At 32.9% G+C, this 20086-nt stretch overlaps 1 protein-coding gene across 1 annotated transcript; it reads left to right on the plus strand.

The window, feature by feature from the left end:
- The first annotated feature begins 2468 nt into the window (after nucleotides 1-2468).
- Nucleotides 2469-4416, plus strand: LOC147075639 (uncharacterized). Its single transcript, XM_085942357.1, has 2 exons — nucleotides 2469-3794; nucleotides 4312-4416. The coding sequence occupies exons 1-2, from the start codon at nucleotides 2469-2471 to the stop codon at nucleotides 4414-4416; spliced, it is 1431 nt and encodes a 476-aa protein (XP_085798483.1).
- The last annotated feature ends 15670 nt before the right edge of the window (nucleotides 4417-20086 follow it).

Raw genomic sequence — 20086 nt, forward strand, 5'->3', positions numbered from 1 at the left:
ATCAGAGATATCACTCATTAATAATCGACTATTATATTATTTAACTCCATAAGCTCCCGAAATGTTGCAGCCGTCTGTCAAAAAATCATATTAAATAGAATTACGAATTAATTAGAGTAGTTAATCGTTCTAATTACTAAAAGTAAAATGTGCGGGAAACATCGTGAAAAATATTCGATTATATATTATTTTGTTATTCAGGGGTGAAGTTGTTATACCTATATAACAAAAAAAATCAATATAATAGGTAAATATTTTTCTTAGAAAAAAAACTAAATAGATGATAAGGGTAATTTTGGCCCATGTTGGGTCAGGGATGATGGTATAAATATCGTTTAACTAGAGCTAGAGTTTTTTTACCTAACCATCATCATTGGTTACAATAATAAAATAAACTGTATCAAATTATTAATACAAAAAATATCCACTTGAATTTTAATCCATCCTAATTATTACATCAAATTCATTTAAATTATAAACAACTAAATGAAAACGAGATAAATAATGATACAGAAAGTTTTTGCGTAAGTAATTTGTATATTTAATATATCACGTTTTCATAATTAAAAGATTATAAAACCTTTTACGTTATGTTTATTAAAAACTGACCCGAGCACTGTTATGCTTCTCTTTTTTAGTATCTCGCATTTTTAAAAGTATTTGTTAGACAATTTAAGCCTAATAATATAGACCAGGGTTTACCAAACTATGTTCCGTCGAACCTGAACAGGTGTTCCGTGACCATTGGGAAGGTTTTATATACTGCAACACATTTAATGATCTTCTACTAAATAGAAGTAAAATAAGTAAAACTAAAATAATTAAAGAATCTACTTCATATTGAAAGGCGAGTGATGATCAATCTCCACTGATGTTTATAACGGCAAGTATCTAGATAGGTCATGGCTCCCACAAGGGGGGGGCGGCGTGAGAGATCGTCTAGCAGGTGAGATAAACACACAACACAAACATGCACTAATAATTAAAAAAATGTCGCCCGCGGCGCTTTTTCACTTCAACCATACTAACATTTAATAGTTAGTGGTTTTGCCATACTTACAGTTTTTGATTATAGTCGATATTTGACATGTTCACAATTGTGCATATCAACATAAAAGTGGGTGTATTAAAAATACAAAAAATCGCTAAAAATACCCTTAATTTTACCTCGAACACCATTTGGAATATGCAACTGTAGATCGTCACATTGCCTTTAACCTTAACGATAAGTAGGGAGCCGCTTCGGGATGTGGGGGCCATGATCTAGGTACAGGCGGAGGACCATCTTTTCTTACACCGTTCGCATGAAAAATATGCGGTATATTGTATTTAACTGACCGACTGACAAGTCTTGTCAGCTTAACGACAGTTGCCAAAACTGGCAGAACGGTTAGCTGCGCTAATAAATAACCTACAAAATAAACTAAGTGTTCCGTTAAAATTTCCGGGTTTGCAAAGTGTTCCATTGCAGAAAAAGTTTGAAAAACCCTGATATAGACAATGTCTTGAAGATACAAAGACTCAAGTGGGCCGGTCACGTTGTTAGATGCGATAGATTCAGAGCTCTCCATAAAGTTTTTATGTAACCTCTGTCAGTAGGCACTCATTTTCTGAGTCACTTCCGGAAGATATGGGTAGATGACGTCAAGAGGGATACAGAGAGACTGAGTTTGACAGACGAGAGAGAGAGTTTGGTATAGATATTCCTGGAGGATGATTGTAAAGTCGCTCGTGGACCTGAATGCTCTGAGTAATGGTTATAAGTGAGTAATTATTAGATAAGTACTTAATATGTGTGCAAAGTATCTATATAGGGTGACGCACCCAATTGTTGGCACTCCACCAATTATCAGCACCCTTCAAGTTAACGTAAAAATATAAGATATGTAAGCATAGTTAAGTTTGCCAAGTATAAAAAATGTGTTTAGCAATTAATATTGTTTACGACAAGCAACATTCATCACACCAGGATTAACAAAATAGCGAGAAAATAGTGCGTCAAAAGTGCTCCGTTGTGTTTTGTGATTTTTTCCGCCATTTTCTTTCTGCCACGGTAAGAAAATGTTTCAATAGCCTTGCTATTTTGTCTACATCTAAGTGTTTATCAATAAACTGACGATTTAAATGATTGCGGGATAGAGCCAGGCATTTGAATTTAAAATTTAATTTAAGGTTAATTGTTCGTTGTCTATGTTTAAAGGGTGCCAACATTTGGTATCGTGATTGAGTAGTTTTCCTATTATTGGCACATGTGCTAATAATTGGTTATTTTGATAAAGTATTATTTTTAACAGATTTTAATTTCTATAGCCTATATCATTAAGGCTCTAAGTAATTCCATTGATAAAAATATGTTACACTCGTTTTTTTCCAAATGTTAGCCCCATGCTAACAATTGGTTTTGGCTTGTGCCAATAATAGGGTTAAATTATAGCTTGTGTCTTTATTTTCAGACTGAAGTATTCAAAATGGATCCAGTTAATGTGAAAAAGAGGAAAGAGAAGAAGAAGACTCTCGACAACACAATAATAAAAAGAAAAATATACAACCATGATAACTTGGTAAAAGCACTTGAGGCTGTAAAGTGCGGTATGAGTAAAAAACTGGCCGCAAAAACCTTTCATGTACCGAGAGGAACTATTCAGTTCAGGTTACGGAAAGTAGATCATCAAGACCTTCCAGGACCAAGAACAGTATTAACCAAAAACGAGGAAGAGACTTTGGTGAAATGGATTAAAGACTGTTGCCGCAAAGGATTCCCTAGAAGAAAACTAGATGTTCAATTGAGTGTTGCACATTTCATAAAGAAAGCAAATAGAAAGAATCCATTCAAAGATGGAATACCTGGTAATAAATGGTACCAACTCTTTTTGTATCGTCATCCCGGATTAAGTATACGTGCACCTGAGGCAGTCACAGCATCAAGTGCGGCAGTGTCAGAGCAAGATATAAGAAACTGGTTCATTGGAATTGAAACCTACTTAAAAGACAACAGTTACTTTACCATTCTCTCGGATCCAAGTCGCGTGTTCAACGGTGACGAGTCAAACTTTCAGCTATGCCCAAAAAGTGGAAAGGTTATTGCAATGAGAGGTGAGAAGGATGTTTATGAAGTAGACCATGCATCTGCCAAATCTGCTCTAACAGTTCTATTCACGTTTTCTGCCAATGGAGATACCACGCCTCCAATGATCATATTTCCGAATAAAAGGTTGCCTAAGGATATAATATTAAATGTGCCAGGAGACTGGGGTATTGGTTTGAGCGATTCGGGATGGATGAAGGCAGAGGTATTTTATGATTATATAAAAAACGTTTTACACCCTTATCTATTGAAAACAAAAAGACAACTCCCCGTTTTACTTTTTGTTGACGGACACAAAACGCACCTCTCTCTGGAAGTGAGTGAACTGTGTAAAAGCTTGGACATAGTTCTGGTAGCTTTATATCCAAACGCAACAATATTGTTGCAGCCAGCCGATTTTTCAGCATTCAGGCCACTTAAGCAAGCTTGGAAAGAAAGTGTATTAAAGTGGAAGCGTGAAAACCTCTTAGCTGCACTCACAAAAACAGATTTTGTTTCTGTGCTCAAGGAAGCTGTCGTAAACGGCATTAAGCCTTCTACTGTTATAAATGGTTTTAGAACCACCGGTTTATGTCCATGGAATTGTGATGCAATCAATTTTAACAAATGCCTAGCACGTCAGAAAACTGTTGAAAATTCAAATACCGAAGAGAAGAACAATGACAATTTCAAAGAAAACTCTCTATCAAAAGATACGTTTTATAACATAGTGGGAGAGAAAAAATTGAATGCCTTACAAACTCTTACTGAAGACTTTCTAATAGACAGTGACAAAATCCTGAAAAAGCTTTTGAACTATTTCCAACATGATGAAAAGCACCAAGAATCAGAAATATTACATGAGGACAACCTTACAGAAGAAATCACTATAGAAGAGATGCCAATTTTATTTATGGATATCCTTGATAACTCACAGTTTGATTTAGTTATTGTGCAGAAATCTATTGAAGAAATGGGAAAAAACAAATTTGAAAGAAAAGAACACAAAACTTTGCTTGAAAGTGACTTAGTTACTTTAGATAAAAACGAAATGGAGATTCCAGAAAGTGGTTTAATAGCAACGTGCAAAGAACATGTAGTTAAAGAATGCGAGATTATGGATATTATTAGTCAACAGAAAGAATATTTAACCCCTGTAAAATTAAGTGACGTTTTAGTAAAACCGAAAACACCTCAAAGAAAAGGCGTTAAACAAAGTGAAAGAGTTTCCTTTGTCTTAACTTCAGACGAATGGCAAAGCAAGGAAACCCAGAAACGGAGAGAAAAAAGTCTTAAAGAAGAACAAGTCAAGAAAAGAAAAGAGGAGAGAATCCAAAAACAAAAGGAAGTGAAAACTAAACAAGGAGAAAAGAAAAACCTTACAAAAAAAACAGCAGCAACGTTAATAAATAAACAGAGTAAGAAAGTGCAGTTCGGACCTGTGCAAAATACAACTAAAAGAGAATGTCAAGTGGAAAGAGAACCTAATGTAAAAAAAGAGAATATGATACCCGAAACGAAAAGAATCAAAGTACTGGCCGATATAATATTGAACAAGCCTCTGGTGCCAATAGTTAACCAACAAGTCTCGAATCCCATAGTTGATGAAGACAAGAAAAATGATGGGATTAGAGATCCTTTTGATAAAATTTTAAGCAGTCGTAAGAAATCATACACGGTGGAAGAACTTGAAGCCATTTTAAATGATGATGATTAAATATTTAAACGGTTAACATCATAAGAACTTACGTAATTTATTTTAGACACCTAAATATTTTTTGAGAATTTTTGATCTCAATTAGTTCCTGAATTTATTTAAATATAATCATTATTTCTTTTGAGGTTTTTTAAAAATAATGTTACCTAATAATAAATGTATGAATACTAGTGTAAAACGTGTTTAATTTGCATGATTAATACACTTTTTTGGATCTCTATTAACTGTGCCAATAATTGGAAAAGGTTGTGTCAATAATAGGAAAAAGTATGCCAATAATTGGAGTAAGGACCAAACTCAGGAAATATCACAATTGTGTGCATATGCACAATACAAAAGTGTTATTGGAAGTATTCAAATAAAAGTTAAGTAAACATATTATTTAAATCAGAAACATAAGAACTTAGAAAGATAATTGATAGAATACTGTGCGAACTTGAACTGCTCAGTTCCCTTAAAGTGCCAATAATTGGGTGCTTCACCCTATTATGTAATAAATATTGTTTTATGAAAACTGTGCTCTGAGTTTCTACTTGTCACCCAACCAACGTGCCTTTTTGATAACTACAGTGTATATATCAGATTCTCTAAGAATGTTCAAAAATGTGTATGAAAGGTAAGAAATTCTCAACCCTTTCACATAGTTTTGTCTGTAAGTATTGCTTGTTTTTTTTTAATAATATATATTATATTTATTAGACTGTAAGTCATTTTTTTTAATAGTTAATTGAGCTCTTCCTCTGTTCTATGGACACTTTTTGTTAAAAGAGTCACAGTAAAATCAGTCAAAGCTCATTTCAGTGGGTGGCGACGTTAGCTTTGGGGATCTGCTCATGATACATTTCCAGGTCAAAAAAACTGCTAATGCTTCACAGTCAAACGTAAAGCCTTGTTACACCATCAATTAGGACCAAATTCGGTAAGGGGCGGATTTTGTTGTTGCATATTTTGCTCGTTACTCATTTAATAATATTACCAGTAGAAAAACTTAAAATTATAAAACATGTTTTATTATTTCACTAACATGACATTACCTAAACAGTTATTCATACGTAAACAAAATCCATTTATGTTAGCCAGTTTATAACTATATAATTTCAAGCCCACTGTTCGCCTAACTCAAATGAAAATCACCTTAGCGAAAAGCATAAACGTTTCGGAATTTCATTAAGACGCCAGCATATTGCTTAGGTAAGTATTCCAACATAGCCTCTGTAACTCTTCGCATGTCAACTACTGTTTCACGCCGCAAGTCTACGTCATTCTCTCTACTCAGCAAAACAGAATCCCATTCACGATATTTCCTCTTTTGTTGAAAGCAAGCTCTATAACGGGGCCTCTCAAAGTAACAAGACTCACGTTGATGTCTGGTTTAATATGATTTAGTATGTTTCTATATAAACAGAATACATAATATTAAAAACCACCCCAATATAAATCTGCACTTAACATATGACAAATAATTTGTATTTATAATTATTAAATATTATTTTTTCTTGCTTAATTAGTAACCCCTATATTCGATTTTGCCTCTAATCGTAGCATATTATGAGTATTCACGGAGTGAAGGTTAATGAAAATATATTTTTCCACAATACCTGTATTATCAGGCGGCTCTCGTGGTGCAGTGCGTAAGGCGCTAGACTTCTACCCGAGAGTTCCAGGGTTCGATTCCCGGTCAGGACACATAATATTTATGTGTTTTTCTCAAAGCCTGGGTGTTTGTGATTATTCAAAATTACTAACAACCACCTTGTACGAAAAAAAAATGACATGGTTATTATTAATTCTAAAAAAAAAAATACCTGTAATACCGTAAATATTTTTTATTCAACGAATAATTCACAAGATTTGAGAATATAACATTCTTTACTGAACATTTATAATTTGAAAATACCTCAAATCAACGTTCCCTTTAATTTTTCTTTTGTGTTTTCGGATCATCAACCCGTCACCAATTTTTTTCATTAAAACTTTTATTTTAGGATATTTATTAATTTCAGCCTTCCGTCTTTCAAGAAATGAGTGGAAGAAATTGTGCATAATATGCTAGTCTTGTGCATTCAACCAAAACTAAAATATGGCAATTTGGAAAACTTTCTTTTACAATATTTTCGTGTGAGGACTGTATGGGGGATGACAAAATGTGTGCGGAGACATTTTAGTAGGTGTGCGTGTGCACACCTTACAGAGAACATTGCCTCAGATATATCGTTGAAAAAAATATGAAACCACATTCATAGGATTCACACCAATTAATGTTAAATCAAAATAAGTAGGTACCTTAAATCAAACCACAAAAGCCAATTGACAATATAAAGTAATTTAGCTAGTGCAAGTCTGTCGTCATTAGGTAGGATGCAAGTGGCTCAATGGTAAAGTAAATTAGCGTAAATCTAATGGATACGGATCCAATTGCCGTCCGGTATCGTGTTTTTTTTCTAATAGTGTGTAGCTTTATAATTATGAAATCATATTAATTAATCTTAGAGTATTAGTAAAACTACTATTATATTATGTACAATGCGGATGACACGCTCACCTTGATGTCGCTTATTATGGAATAATATGAGAGCTTTATATGTTGAGAAGCTCAAAGCTTGCGCTGTTCTTTATGAGACACAGCCTTGCCTTACCTTTGAAGCGGCATGATTCGCGAAGCTTTAATTAAACATTTACTCGAAGCGTATAAGTATGCAATATATCTATAAATCTCTTTGATATATCATCAAGCAAGCACAAATTACTTCATCCCTTGCGATAAAATCTTATATGGAGCTTAAGTGATCATTATAATAGTAATTTTGTTGCTAGTGCGATTGTGAAATTATAATTTACCATTAAACCATCATCATCATCATCATCACATGGGGTTGAAAAAAGATCTCTCTCAGCTTTTTTCTATTTTTATTGGTTCCTACATCTTCACTGTTACATAAATAGACAAAAAATCGTCGGTTAAACATTCCAGCAAGTTTTGGGGGCCTGTGATCATGAAAAATAATTAATGGATATACATAATTATTATGAATAAAAAAGTTAGTCACCCCGCAGGAATCGAGCGTGCATCTCTCGGGTATCGCACCCACGCACATATACTACTATGCTAAGGCCCCGTCCAGGGTGGATGCGTTCGGCGGAGCGTTGGGCGGCAACTAAAACGTATAACCGTTTAAACGTATAACCAAAAAAAGACATTGTCTACGAATATTTTCACACACGGTTACACATTTGAGTTGCGCATGCCGCTCAATACTTCACCGAACGCGTCCAATTAATTGCGACAAATTTTAACTAATGGCTTTTAATAATCACTGAAGCGTTTTCTAAATTGAGCTACAAGCGACACCCGAGATATGCAGGTGCGATTACTGCGGGGTGTCTTACTTTTTTCAAAAATATGTTTTCAAAAGTATGTAATATGTTCAATAATTATTAGAATGTTACATTCTTAAATCTTGTGAATTATTTGTTGAATAAAAAAAATAGTTAAGTTTACTACTTGTGCAGAAAAGTTGTTCGTCACTTTCCATCGATATTACCATTACTGTAGTTGTTTGGTGTTACTACTACTACTACTAAGCTTTATTTTATATGGATACATATTTGATTAATGATGTGCACTGCACTGTTTTAATGGTTGTTTATTTTTTTATATTCTGTTTTCATATCTGTTTTTATATTAGATGACAATATAGCTTTATAATTTTGTAGTTTTCTGTCAGTAGGTACATTGCGACAAACACGGTATGCGAAGAACAAAATATTTAATTGAGAGAGTATTTATGAACTACTTGATTAAAAGATTTCATATCGACTAATCATTGTATCAAATACAATGTTGTATGATACGTTCGAGTGACGAGTAATTAATAATTGTCTGAGATCGTTAGTTCTATTTTATTTTGATAGATGTTACTATATCAGAGTATACCTGGGAAGCATGAGAAAACTAGCAATATCCGAAGCCGTATTTGAATAAAATAAATATTATTATTATCCTAATTTAAAATACAAATTACTTCTACGAGATTATATAGTTATTAAGGTATAATTGCAAAATTAGTACTTGGAACGTTGGTTTAATTTTAAGAGTCGTTACCACTACCATAGTGAAATATATCTGTTCAAATTCTAGTTAGGTAGTTCAAGAATGAATTCTGAGATTATGTACACCTACTATAAAAAATCGGTGTGTGTACTTATGTACGCGCGTTAGAAGTTATATTCTTTGGCGTAACAAATCAAAAACAAAACTTGTGATAACCTAGATTCTTCGACTAGCTCTTAAGGGGGGACATGCTCGTCGAAGGTCAAAATTGAGTTTTTATTGTATTTTCAAACCATGATCCTGGACACTCCTTAAACGTTGTAGATAATCTATTTATATAATTTTGAAGCCTTATTATTCTTTATAGTTATTTTAAACATTTGATGACTGCATGAAGTATTTTTGTTACATAAAATAGTATTCTTTTAAACCTCTCGCTCTAATGTTTTAGAATATGGTCATATTTCGGTACAGAACTGTGCAGTGGTGTTAAGATTTTTTACATTTATTAATTTTTAAACACATTTATAAAACCATTAGTATAATTTATTACGAGATAATTTTTGTAAAATATTCACGATAAAAAATTATTTTGATAATCTCTGTAATCCCAAATTTGACAAGAATTAGGCATTTTATTATTCAAAAAATCGGCAAGATTAACACATTTGAAGATGATTCTAAAGATACTTATTATAAGCTATGTCTTTGACCATTCAAGTGTGATAAACATCTTATGAATAATGATTGCTTTATAATAATTATTGACCTAAGAATAAGGTAGTGTTTTTTTGAAATACGCCATTTCTTTTGTCATTCCCTAGTGGTTAAGCTACAACATACGGCCGTAGCCATAAAATGACAAACTATAATTAAAGTAGGAAGTAAAATTATGTTAACGCGCGTGTTTGAACATGTACCTAACGGATTTTTTTTTAATTTTTTTTTTAAACGGTACATGTTCAAATACGCGCGTCAATATCATTTTACTCCCTACTTCAATTATAGTTTGTCAATTTATGGCTACGGCCGTATGTTGTAGCTTAACCACTGGGGAATGACAAAAGAAATGGCGTATTTCAAAAAAACACTACCTTATTCTTAGGTCAATAATTATTATAAAGCAATCATTATTCATAAGATGTTTATCACACTTGAATGGTCAAAGACATAGCTTATAATAAATATCTTTAGAATTATCTTGAAATGTGTTAATCTTGCCGATTTTTTGAATAATAAAATGCCTAATTCTTGTCAAATTTGGGATCACAGAGATTATCAATATAATTTTTTATCGTGAATATTTTACAAAAATTATCTCGTAATAAATTATGCTAATGGTTTTATAAATGCGGTTAAAAATTAATAAATGTAAAAAATCTTAACACCACTGCACAGTTATGTACCGAAATATGACTATATTCTAAAACATTAGAGCGAGAGGTTTAAAAGAATACTATTTTATGTAACAAAAATACTTTATGCAGTCATCAAATGTTTAAAATAACTATAAAGGATAATAAGGCTTCAAAATTATATAAATAGATTATCTACAACGTTTAAGGAGTGTCCAGGATCATGGTTTGAAAATACAATAAAAACTCAATTTTGACCTTCGACGAGCATGTCCCCCCTTAATTATCTTGTTAAATTAAACATTCAAGAAAAAGGGCCGCTTATTGGAGCGCCGTTGGTTTATTTTTATACACTTTAACTTATATTACTAAATTATATAATTATTTCTCGTTATTTTTATTTTTAAAGTAACAACTGTCACTCTGACGTTGAATAGTTTGCTTATGTAAGGAAATGCAAATGGCCGACAATAATAAATACGTTGCCTAGGCAACGGAAGAATTCTACTATCAAACTTGCGTTTGTATACAGCTAACTTCAAACTGTCGCGCACTTTCGAAACGGTGTGCGCGCACAGCTCTCAATTTCACTCTCTACCAAACGCCCCAAAAGAAATATAACTTCAAAAATTATTGTTTAAAAAATCTATTAATAAATTTAATTTTTCATATGGATATTTAGTATGTTATATTTTGCAAAAAACCTGTCGTCGACTATTGAGTTAGTTTAGTATGCGAAGGGGTATAAACAAATCCTGTCAAGCCTTAAGGGGGGACATGCTCGTCGAAGGTCAAAATTGAGTTTTTATTGTATTTTCAAACCATGATTCTGGACACTCCTTAAACGTTGTAGATAATCTATTTATATAATTTTGAAGCCTTATTATCCTTTATAGTTATTTTAAACATTTGATGACTGCATAAAGTATTTTTGTTACATAAAATAGTATTCTTTTAAACCTCTCGCTCTAATGTTTTAGAATATCGTCATATTTCAGTACATAACTGTGCAGTGGTGTTAAGATTTTTTACATTTATTAATTTTTAAACGCATTTATAAAACCATTAGTATAATTTATTACGAGATAATTTTTCTAAAATGTTCACGATAAAAAATTATATTGATAATCTCTGTGATCCCAAATTTGACAAGAATTAGGCATTATATTATTCAAAAAATCGGCAAGATTAACACATTTGAAGATGATTCTAAAGATACTTATTATAAGCTATGTCTTTGACCATTCAAGTATGATAAACATCTTATGAATAATGATTGCTTTATAATAATTATTGACCTAAGAATAAGGTAGTGTTTTTTTTAAATACGCCATTTCTTTTGTCATTCCCCAGTGATTAAGCTACAACATACGGCCGTAGCCATAAATTGACAAACACTAATTAAAGTAGGGAGTAAAATGATATTGACGCGCGTGTTTGAACATGTACCGTTTAAAAAAAAATAAAAAAAAATTCGGTTAGGTACATGTTCAAACACGCGCGTTAACATAATTTTACTCCCTACTTTAATTATAGTTTGTCAATTTATGGCTACGGCCGTATGTTGTAGCTTAACCACTGGGGAATGCCAAAAGAAATAGCGTATTTAAAAAAAACACTACCTTATTCTTAGGTCAATAATTATTATAAAGCAATCATTATTCATAAAATGTTTATCACACTTGAATGGTCAAAAACATAGCTTATAATAAGTATTTTTAGAATCATCTTCAAATGTGTTAATCTTGCCGATTTTTTGAATAATAAAATGCCTAATTCTTGTGAAATTTGGGATCACAGAGATTATCAATATAATTTTTTATCGTGAACATTTTAGAAAAATTATCTCGTAATAAATTATACTAATGGTTTTATAAATGCGTTTAAAAATTAATAAATGTAAAAAATCTTAACACCACTGCACAGTTATGTACCGAAATATGACTATATTCTAAAACATTAGAGCGAGAGGTTTAAAAGAATACTATTTTATGTAACAAAAATACTTTATGCAGTCATCAAATGTTTAAAATAACTATACAGGATAATAAGGCTTCAAAATTATATAAATAGATTATCTACAACGTTTAAGGAGTGTCCAGAATCATGGTTTGAAAATACAATAAAAACTCAATTTTGACCTTCGACGAGCATGTCCCCCCTTAAGAAATAGCTTCGTGAGAGATGTGTTGAAAACAATAAAGTGAGGTACACACTGTACATGCTGATGCTTCTCATACTGCTTAAAAATAGCGGAATGCGATGTGAAATGGTTTGAGGTGAACTGACTGCTCGTAGGGTGAGCAAATATTTTTATTTCACCACAATATACAATGTGTAGAGATAAATAAGATACTATTTTACACACAGGTAATTATTAATGAAAATGTTAAGCGTAGAAGTGTTGAATGACGATACGGTGTCGATCATGCTTACATACTGTAGCTTAAAGTTAAGAAAGGATATTTATTTAACTACATATTTTTTCCGGCTTATACGTGGCATAAATGGAAACTCTGCCATTCTTGATGGTATTGGTTTGTGTGTCTCTGATAATTATATTAGGAATTGAGGGCATTCGTAGTTTATTCTCCCAAGGTGCAGAACTACCAGTAGTAATGCCAATTGGGAGGGCAATAACTCTGTTTAACCAAATCACTTCGTATATAGACATATTCCATCTGCGTGAGGATGAGTATTATATAGGTGAGCATTGTTTTCTAAATTCTTAAAGTAGGGTCTGCTTAGCTCATTTGGTGTACTTTATTGTATCTAATTAAAAAATATATATATTTACACTTTTCTACTGTTTAATGCTGATCTATTTTTATTTTTTTTAATATATAATACTGTTTTATTAATATTTCTTTGCTTCTAAATGTCATGTTGTGAACGTCTTGAATTAATAATTTGTAATGTTCAATATATTATGTAAAAATAAACAAAATTTGAATTTTAATTTGAAATTGTAATTAAAAAGAACAAATAATTAATACGCAGTTAAATAAAAACAAGAAGGTTGGTTAAACATCATGCGGCATTCCGAGAGATCAACTTCTGCATTTTATTATTAAAGGAATGACCTCCGCTAAGCAAGGCGGAAGATGATAAACGTCCTAGCTTAAAGAACTTTAAGGAGTGGTTTGAGCTCAATACTTCATCTTTCTTTAAAATAGCGATAAACAGAGAGAAAATTACCAAACTCATCGCATACTGACATTAATGGCTATGTCACAAAAAAGAAAAAGTCATTCAAAAACTGATAAGGTTAGGAGGATTATTTATGCCATTCATCCTACCCGTCTGCTACGCACAGAATCTATACTGATGACGCTTATAACGGAGCCTTAGAACCGAGATCAGGAGGCTACAGCAGGATGGATTCCAATATTGACACGTTGTTGCGGATGATGGTATTTCTTTTTAAGATCCAGAACACTGATATCATAATAATGCCGCTGACTATGTGCAAACATTCTCCCTAATTGTTTTTTATTTCACAAAAAGCCATCTCCGAAAGTTGATGCATGCATGATCTTCTCGAAATCGGTCCGTAACGCTATCGATAGATAAATGTTTATTACAGTACAATGTATGTTACAAATTAGTTTTTAGATATAATAAATGTAACAAAACATTAGATTTATGTGACTAACTTGGCTGTTAACTAGCGGTACTTACTTGTTTTCAGAAGGCGTCCAAATTTAGGTATCAAAACATACAATAATATATAGATTGACAAAATTTAATATAATTATTATTGCATTTGAATTTAAAACCCACGATACATCGCATATAATCCTATTTTGGGCAGTCAACTCAGTACGTACTTAAATTAACATAACCTCAAATTATTTAAGATACTTTATAATGAATAAACTTAAAGCATTTATTGGATAGTCAACTATATAATAAAGAGAAATTAGTTGTTTTTCTTAAAGCAGTAGTTTGGAAAGAAAGAAATACTGCACTTTTAGAAACACACTTAAATTTAATTTAACCACAGCGATATTGTGCAATACTATGCTCAAATAGGTCAATATTATGCCAATTGCGAAATATGTTTGAATTAATTTTTGATTGCAAGTCAATTTCATGTGTAGGTCTATATAATGCTTCAATTAACTATTTATGTATGCGTAATTCTTTGCGGATTTCATTCATCTGCGCGGAACTCAGATGTCCGTTATCCAGTTGTCGTGAAAAGACATTATACCTCTCACGCTACTTGCCAGTTGTGGTTTAAACATGTTACCGAAAATTGTACTGATTTAAAATCTTCAACAATCGACTCGTTATTGTCAGTAGGTACAGATATTAATGTAAAAAATATACTCCATCGATTTACTTTTCGAGATAGATATGCTCAAAATTTTCTCGAAATAAGTCAACTGCGAGTTCTTTGCAATTGCAAGTTCTCCACAGTCCAACAAATTTCATACTCTCGTCACATTGCTTTCGGTGGGGTTGGAGAAGGCTGAATGCCTCCTTGTCCACTTGTTAATATTAATATTATTATAATATGTTAAAATACTAGAAAAAATGTGGTTACGGTCACCCTAAATATACTTTGTAGGTCTTGAAAAGGAAGCGACACACTAACACAATTTGCATAAGTAACTGACTGACGTGTTCCAGCGTCGAGTTTCCGGTTTCCAGGCTCTTATCGTCTGCTCTATGTCTCTGCATATTTATTTTCTCATTTGTTTATTACAAATGCAAATTCGATCGGATGTAGCCTATTTTCATTAGCTTTTCACAATACAATACGGTAGAAGGAAAATGTATTCAAATTTTCATATTTCAAGAAAATTGGTTGGTTAAGTTGATATTAATACTCTGCAGTAAAACAGGGCCTTTGGTTAGAATGCATTATAACTACGAGTATCATTCTAATGGATTTAAGTTTTGTACTATTTCATTTGAGTCTTTTTTTGCTACCCGGGTCTCGCCTTTCGGCATCTTCAGGTACTGTGTATACTTACCAAAAGGCAAATTAACACTGACAACGGATAATAATTTGAATACGTGTATTAAATAAGGCTCTAAGTACCAAAAAGTAGTATTGCCTGTAGTTACAAATTACCGAGTCATCGCAGTAAAATTTCATGAAGCAGACCTTTTGAAAAATGTAGTTTTACAGTGTGAATCAATCACGGCAGCTTCTATAATTTTAGGTATTAAGAACTCGCAAATGTCAACACACCATCGTCAGCTATTTTATATTGAATGCCGTTAACCACTGCAGTGCTACTTACACTATTATAAATAAAACACGCCAACGGACTTACAACGTCGACAAGTTTAATTAATTTGCTGTATTTTTTTTGACTTGCTTGAGGCACTTAGACTATAGTTGAAGTTATTGGCGTTGGTATGTAGAATATTTTTCTATAAAAATGTCAGTTTTTATGTTTTTGGTACTTAGCGCCTTAATTAATACACGTATTCATTTTATTAACGCTTACTTATATGACAAATCAATACAATAAAGTAGGTAAAAACTTTATCACCTACCTATTAAGTCAAGGGTCACAATAAAAAAATATAACAAACAAACTATGAATAGTTGAAGTGCGTGTAAAAAACTCCCTACCTTATGAATAATAATACAGTCGATAAGCGTATAATAAATCGTCAAAACCTAAAAATAGATCATTAATAATTATAAACAATAAAAATACTATACTCAAAAGGTGTAAAATCGTTCATTCTGGGAACAATGGTAAAGTGACAGATAAACAAAATGAAATAGTGTTGCGGTAATTTGCATAACGCATTGAAAATATAATTACTAATTAATTAGATTATAAGTGAATATTATTTTTTGCGGTGGTTTCTTAAAATTTTGATCATTTTGCAAATCATGATTAGTATGTATTGAAAGATTTCAGAAGATGTTCTGGCCATTTTGGATGACTTTGTAAATAATTTATTATTGTAAATAATTATAAATATACATAAGTAATACCTATATTTAAATTGGTAATGGCAATAAATATGTCTGAATTAGGTACCAACTTAAAATGAGAAGACTAGGCAATCTTTTTCTGTTAATTTGTTATTTTATCCAATGTGTGCTACAGTGCTCATGAATTCATGTAAAAAATGAACCTATAAGTTATGTAAGAGAAATTTAAAAAAATACATTGGCTCAACGTAGTATCGAAAGGTGCATATCGGGCATAATGCAGAAAGACCACAAAAGATACCGATGTATAAGCAAGCTGACAAGAGTACGCGATGTGAAAAAGGTCTCTATGCAGATATAATGGCCATAACCGGACATGTCGCTCGGTGAGTAGATAAATGTAAAGTTGTATACAATGGGCACTAAACTCCCAAAAACTCGCTGGATAGATGAACGTGGCAGCGAAAAACTTAGAAAAGTTGAAGGAGCTGGAAGAGATCTTTATCCAGCATTAGATTGACTCCGGCTTATGATGATGATAATTATATATGATGTAAAATCGGTTAAATTGTAGGTAGAGTCAGTACTTTTATTGACGATGAACATTTTTTATCGTAGTCCAGTGCGTAAAAGCGTCTTATGCACTGGACTACTAGGACTACTTTCAGCCGGGAACCCTGAGTTCGATTCTCGATAAGGTCACAATATATTTATGTGATTTTCTCAAAGTCTGTGTGTTTTTCTTATATTACTAAATAAAATACTACTGTTCACTACACTACTCTCATTGGACCTCATGGCATGTTGTAGTGTTAAAAAAGAATATAAAATATTTTTAGTGACAAAACAACTCAAGGAGCAGAACTAACCTGCCATTGGTGATGCCAAATTGGAGAGAAATAACTCTGTTCAACCAAATCGCTATGGATGTTGATATATTCCACCTACGTGCGAATGAGTATAGGTGGACGTTGTTTTATTAAGTTAACTTAATAATGATCTATTTATTTTTTATATACGTAATATTGTTTTAATAATATTCCCTTATTTGTAAATGTCATATTGTGAACGTCTTAAATTAATAATTTGTAATGTTCACTATAATGTAAAAAAAAAAAAAAAAATTTGAATTTGAAATATTATGATGAAAACTAAAAATAGTCTCTAAAATATTATTTACAAAGTTTCTTAAGCGTCAATTACATTGAGCTTTTTTATGAGCTGATTATTGGCAAATTTATAATCTGCCTGTAAATTCGCCCAGTGTAATCATCGAATAAGCTAATAAGCAGGTTGTAAACACTCCACCTAGAAAAGTTGAAAGCCGGTCAACTTTTCACACTACACGCCGGCGTGTGGGCTTACTGCGTCTGCGCAGTAGAGCGATGGTGGTGGAAAAACGAACTACTCATTTTGAAATTTACATTTTTGACGTTTAATGGAAACATTCTTATGGAGCGTAGCGACATCCCGGTAAAAAAACGAACTACGTTCCGTCAAAATCGCTCGCTGGCTTGTGGCTTATCAGCGAATGGAAAGTTTTGTGTGTAATCATGAAGTCGCAGTAGCTGAACCGCCCGCTTTTAAATTCGCCAATAAGCAGCTCGTAAAAAAGCTCAATGTAATTGACGCTTTACTCTACTTTCAAAACACCGTGAAAATTTAATGAGTCCTCTCGTAACCTAAAGAAAAGACAGCGAGTACTAAGAACTAACGTAAAAGTTGGCCTGAAAGTGTAAAGAGAGCCTCTCAACGCCGGGAAGATTGTCACCTACAAGTGTCCTCAGAACACCACTGCAGGCCCCGTCTAGAGTTTTCCTTCTTCATAATCAGCCAGGTAAGCCGGCTATTAGTGGGAGCCTCTCGACCATTTTCTGCGACCCTTATAATAACGGGCACATACTATTTTTAAATTAATAATATTTTTAAATAGGTACTTAGTGTGCTTTGTAAGAAGGCTTGCGTTAAAATACTAAGCGTACAACCGGTGTGTATTATTCGTAAACATATAATATAATATATATTTGACCTTCAGCAAAAACTTTGTATTAATCACACATTTTTTGAAAACAAAAAAAAAACATTTTAATGATGTTAACTCTCCATTATGGTTACATGATAATTATTGTACGTAAAATATGTCACCTTGGCACAGTTTGCCGTGAGCTTTCTTTTTGGAAAGAGATGACCGTAGGGGAGAGCAGGTAGGATTCGTACACAGGGAGCATTCGTACAGTGGCAATATCTTCACTATCCAATTCATTGGCGTGCTCACGTTTGTGTGTAAGACTCCCGCTCATACGCATAGTGTAACCGCGGGGCAGAGCATCAGTGCGGCCAACAGCTTCGACGGAGCACGCCGATACGTGTTTTCGCTCTACGTAAGTATTTTTTGTATTCACTTTTGAACACGCTTAACTGTTATAAGTTTTGCACGAATGTTATAAGTGACTTAGTATAGTTTATGAAGTGATAACTTTGTTTAATATGTAAATAGTCATTTTAGGCTAACTATAGCGGTTATTTTTATTTTCAATTAATTTGTTGATTTCTCAGTTTGGGGTACCTTCGTGCAGTTATGAGTGGGGTAGATTCGTACTGTACGAATGCTCCCCATTCCTAACTGCGTGGCAGTAGAAAGGTTGTCCACCAAAAATATTATTGTTACAGAACCATGCCGCGAATATATGTGAAAAAGGGGACAGGAACAGGAGACGTTGATGAAGATGCAATGATGCAAGATGCAGCCGTTAGAATCCACGTAAGGTGGACAATCAACCTCTACAGCGGGCCAAGATGCCAATGTGCCAGAAACTCTACCTGCAGAAACAGAAATTACTCAACAAGATCTTTCATGGAGCTCAGCGCCAGTATCACCCTCCTTGCTATCACCTACAACTGCACCTGCATCTTCATCAACTGTAGGATTAATAACTTTATCAATCAATATAAAGAAATTATCCGGCCCTATTCCAGAGTGGACAGAAATGCGTTAAAAAAGTCGAAGAAAGGAAAACTACCAGGAAAATCGAGAATATATACAGATACCCCTGAAAAAAATAGACTAAAAGAAATAGAAAAAGCAAAACAGTTGAAGAAGCAAGAGCAAGAGAGGAAACAAAGGGCTAAGGAGATGAAGCGAGCATTACATTTACTGTCAGATACAAGAACCAAAACAAAGAGACAGAAGAAAACTTTAGGGACAACTAAACCAAAGAGGCAAAATAAAACTGTAAAGACTGATAGTCAGGATGAAACTGATTGTGAGGATGAGGCTAATATGAGTTTAAGAGAAAGTTCTTGTTTTCTCATTGAAGAGACGTCTGAAGGATCGGATACTGACAATGAAACTCCAGTTACGTCATCAGAGAACATCAACGAAGAACGCTTTGTGATAGTAGAGTTTAAGAAAACAAAGACCGTTTAAATTATCTTGGGCAAGTGCTTAAAAAATATAGTCCCGTTGAATACATAGTTTCATTTTTGAGGAAGAAGCCTCATACCTGGAAATTTGTCTTTCCCACTACCAAAGATGAAGGAACAGTTTACATATCAGATGTAGTATGTGTTTTCCCGCTATCAAAATCTGCTTTTACAGCAAGAACAGCCCGGATAATATTTAGCTTAGAAAAAGACCTATCTATATATAATGTTGGATAGTACAACTATTAAATACGATTAAGACCCATTACTCTAATGGTTAATTTTATAATGTTGGTTTATTCGTTCCTTTATTAACAAAAAAATAAATAAAAGTGTTATGTTTTTATGACTAAGTAGTTTAAGCACTTTAAAAACAATAACTGTTAATTATTATTACATGAAGACTGATTCTGTGTTAGCTTTGATCTCAATACATGATTATATTACATTGAATAAATAGCATTTTCTTTGACTGTACGAAGGTTCCCCATTATGTACGAATGTGCCCCACACTATGTACGAAGCTACCCCACGTGTGGGGTAGTTTTGTACGTTTTCCATTTTT

This window comes from Rhyacophila brunnea, unplaced genomic scaffold (assembly GCF_057557595.1).
Source record: "Rhyacophila brunnea isolate RB1 unplaced genomic scaffold, BYU_Rbru_1.0 scaffold_14, whole genome shotgun sequence".
In the NCBI taxonomy this organism is placed as follows: Eukaryota; Metazoa; Arthropoda; class Insecta; order Trichoptera; family Rhyacophilidae; genus Rhyacophila; species Rhyacophila brunnea.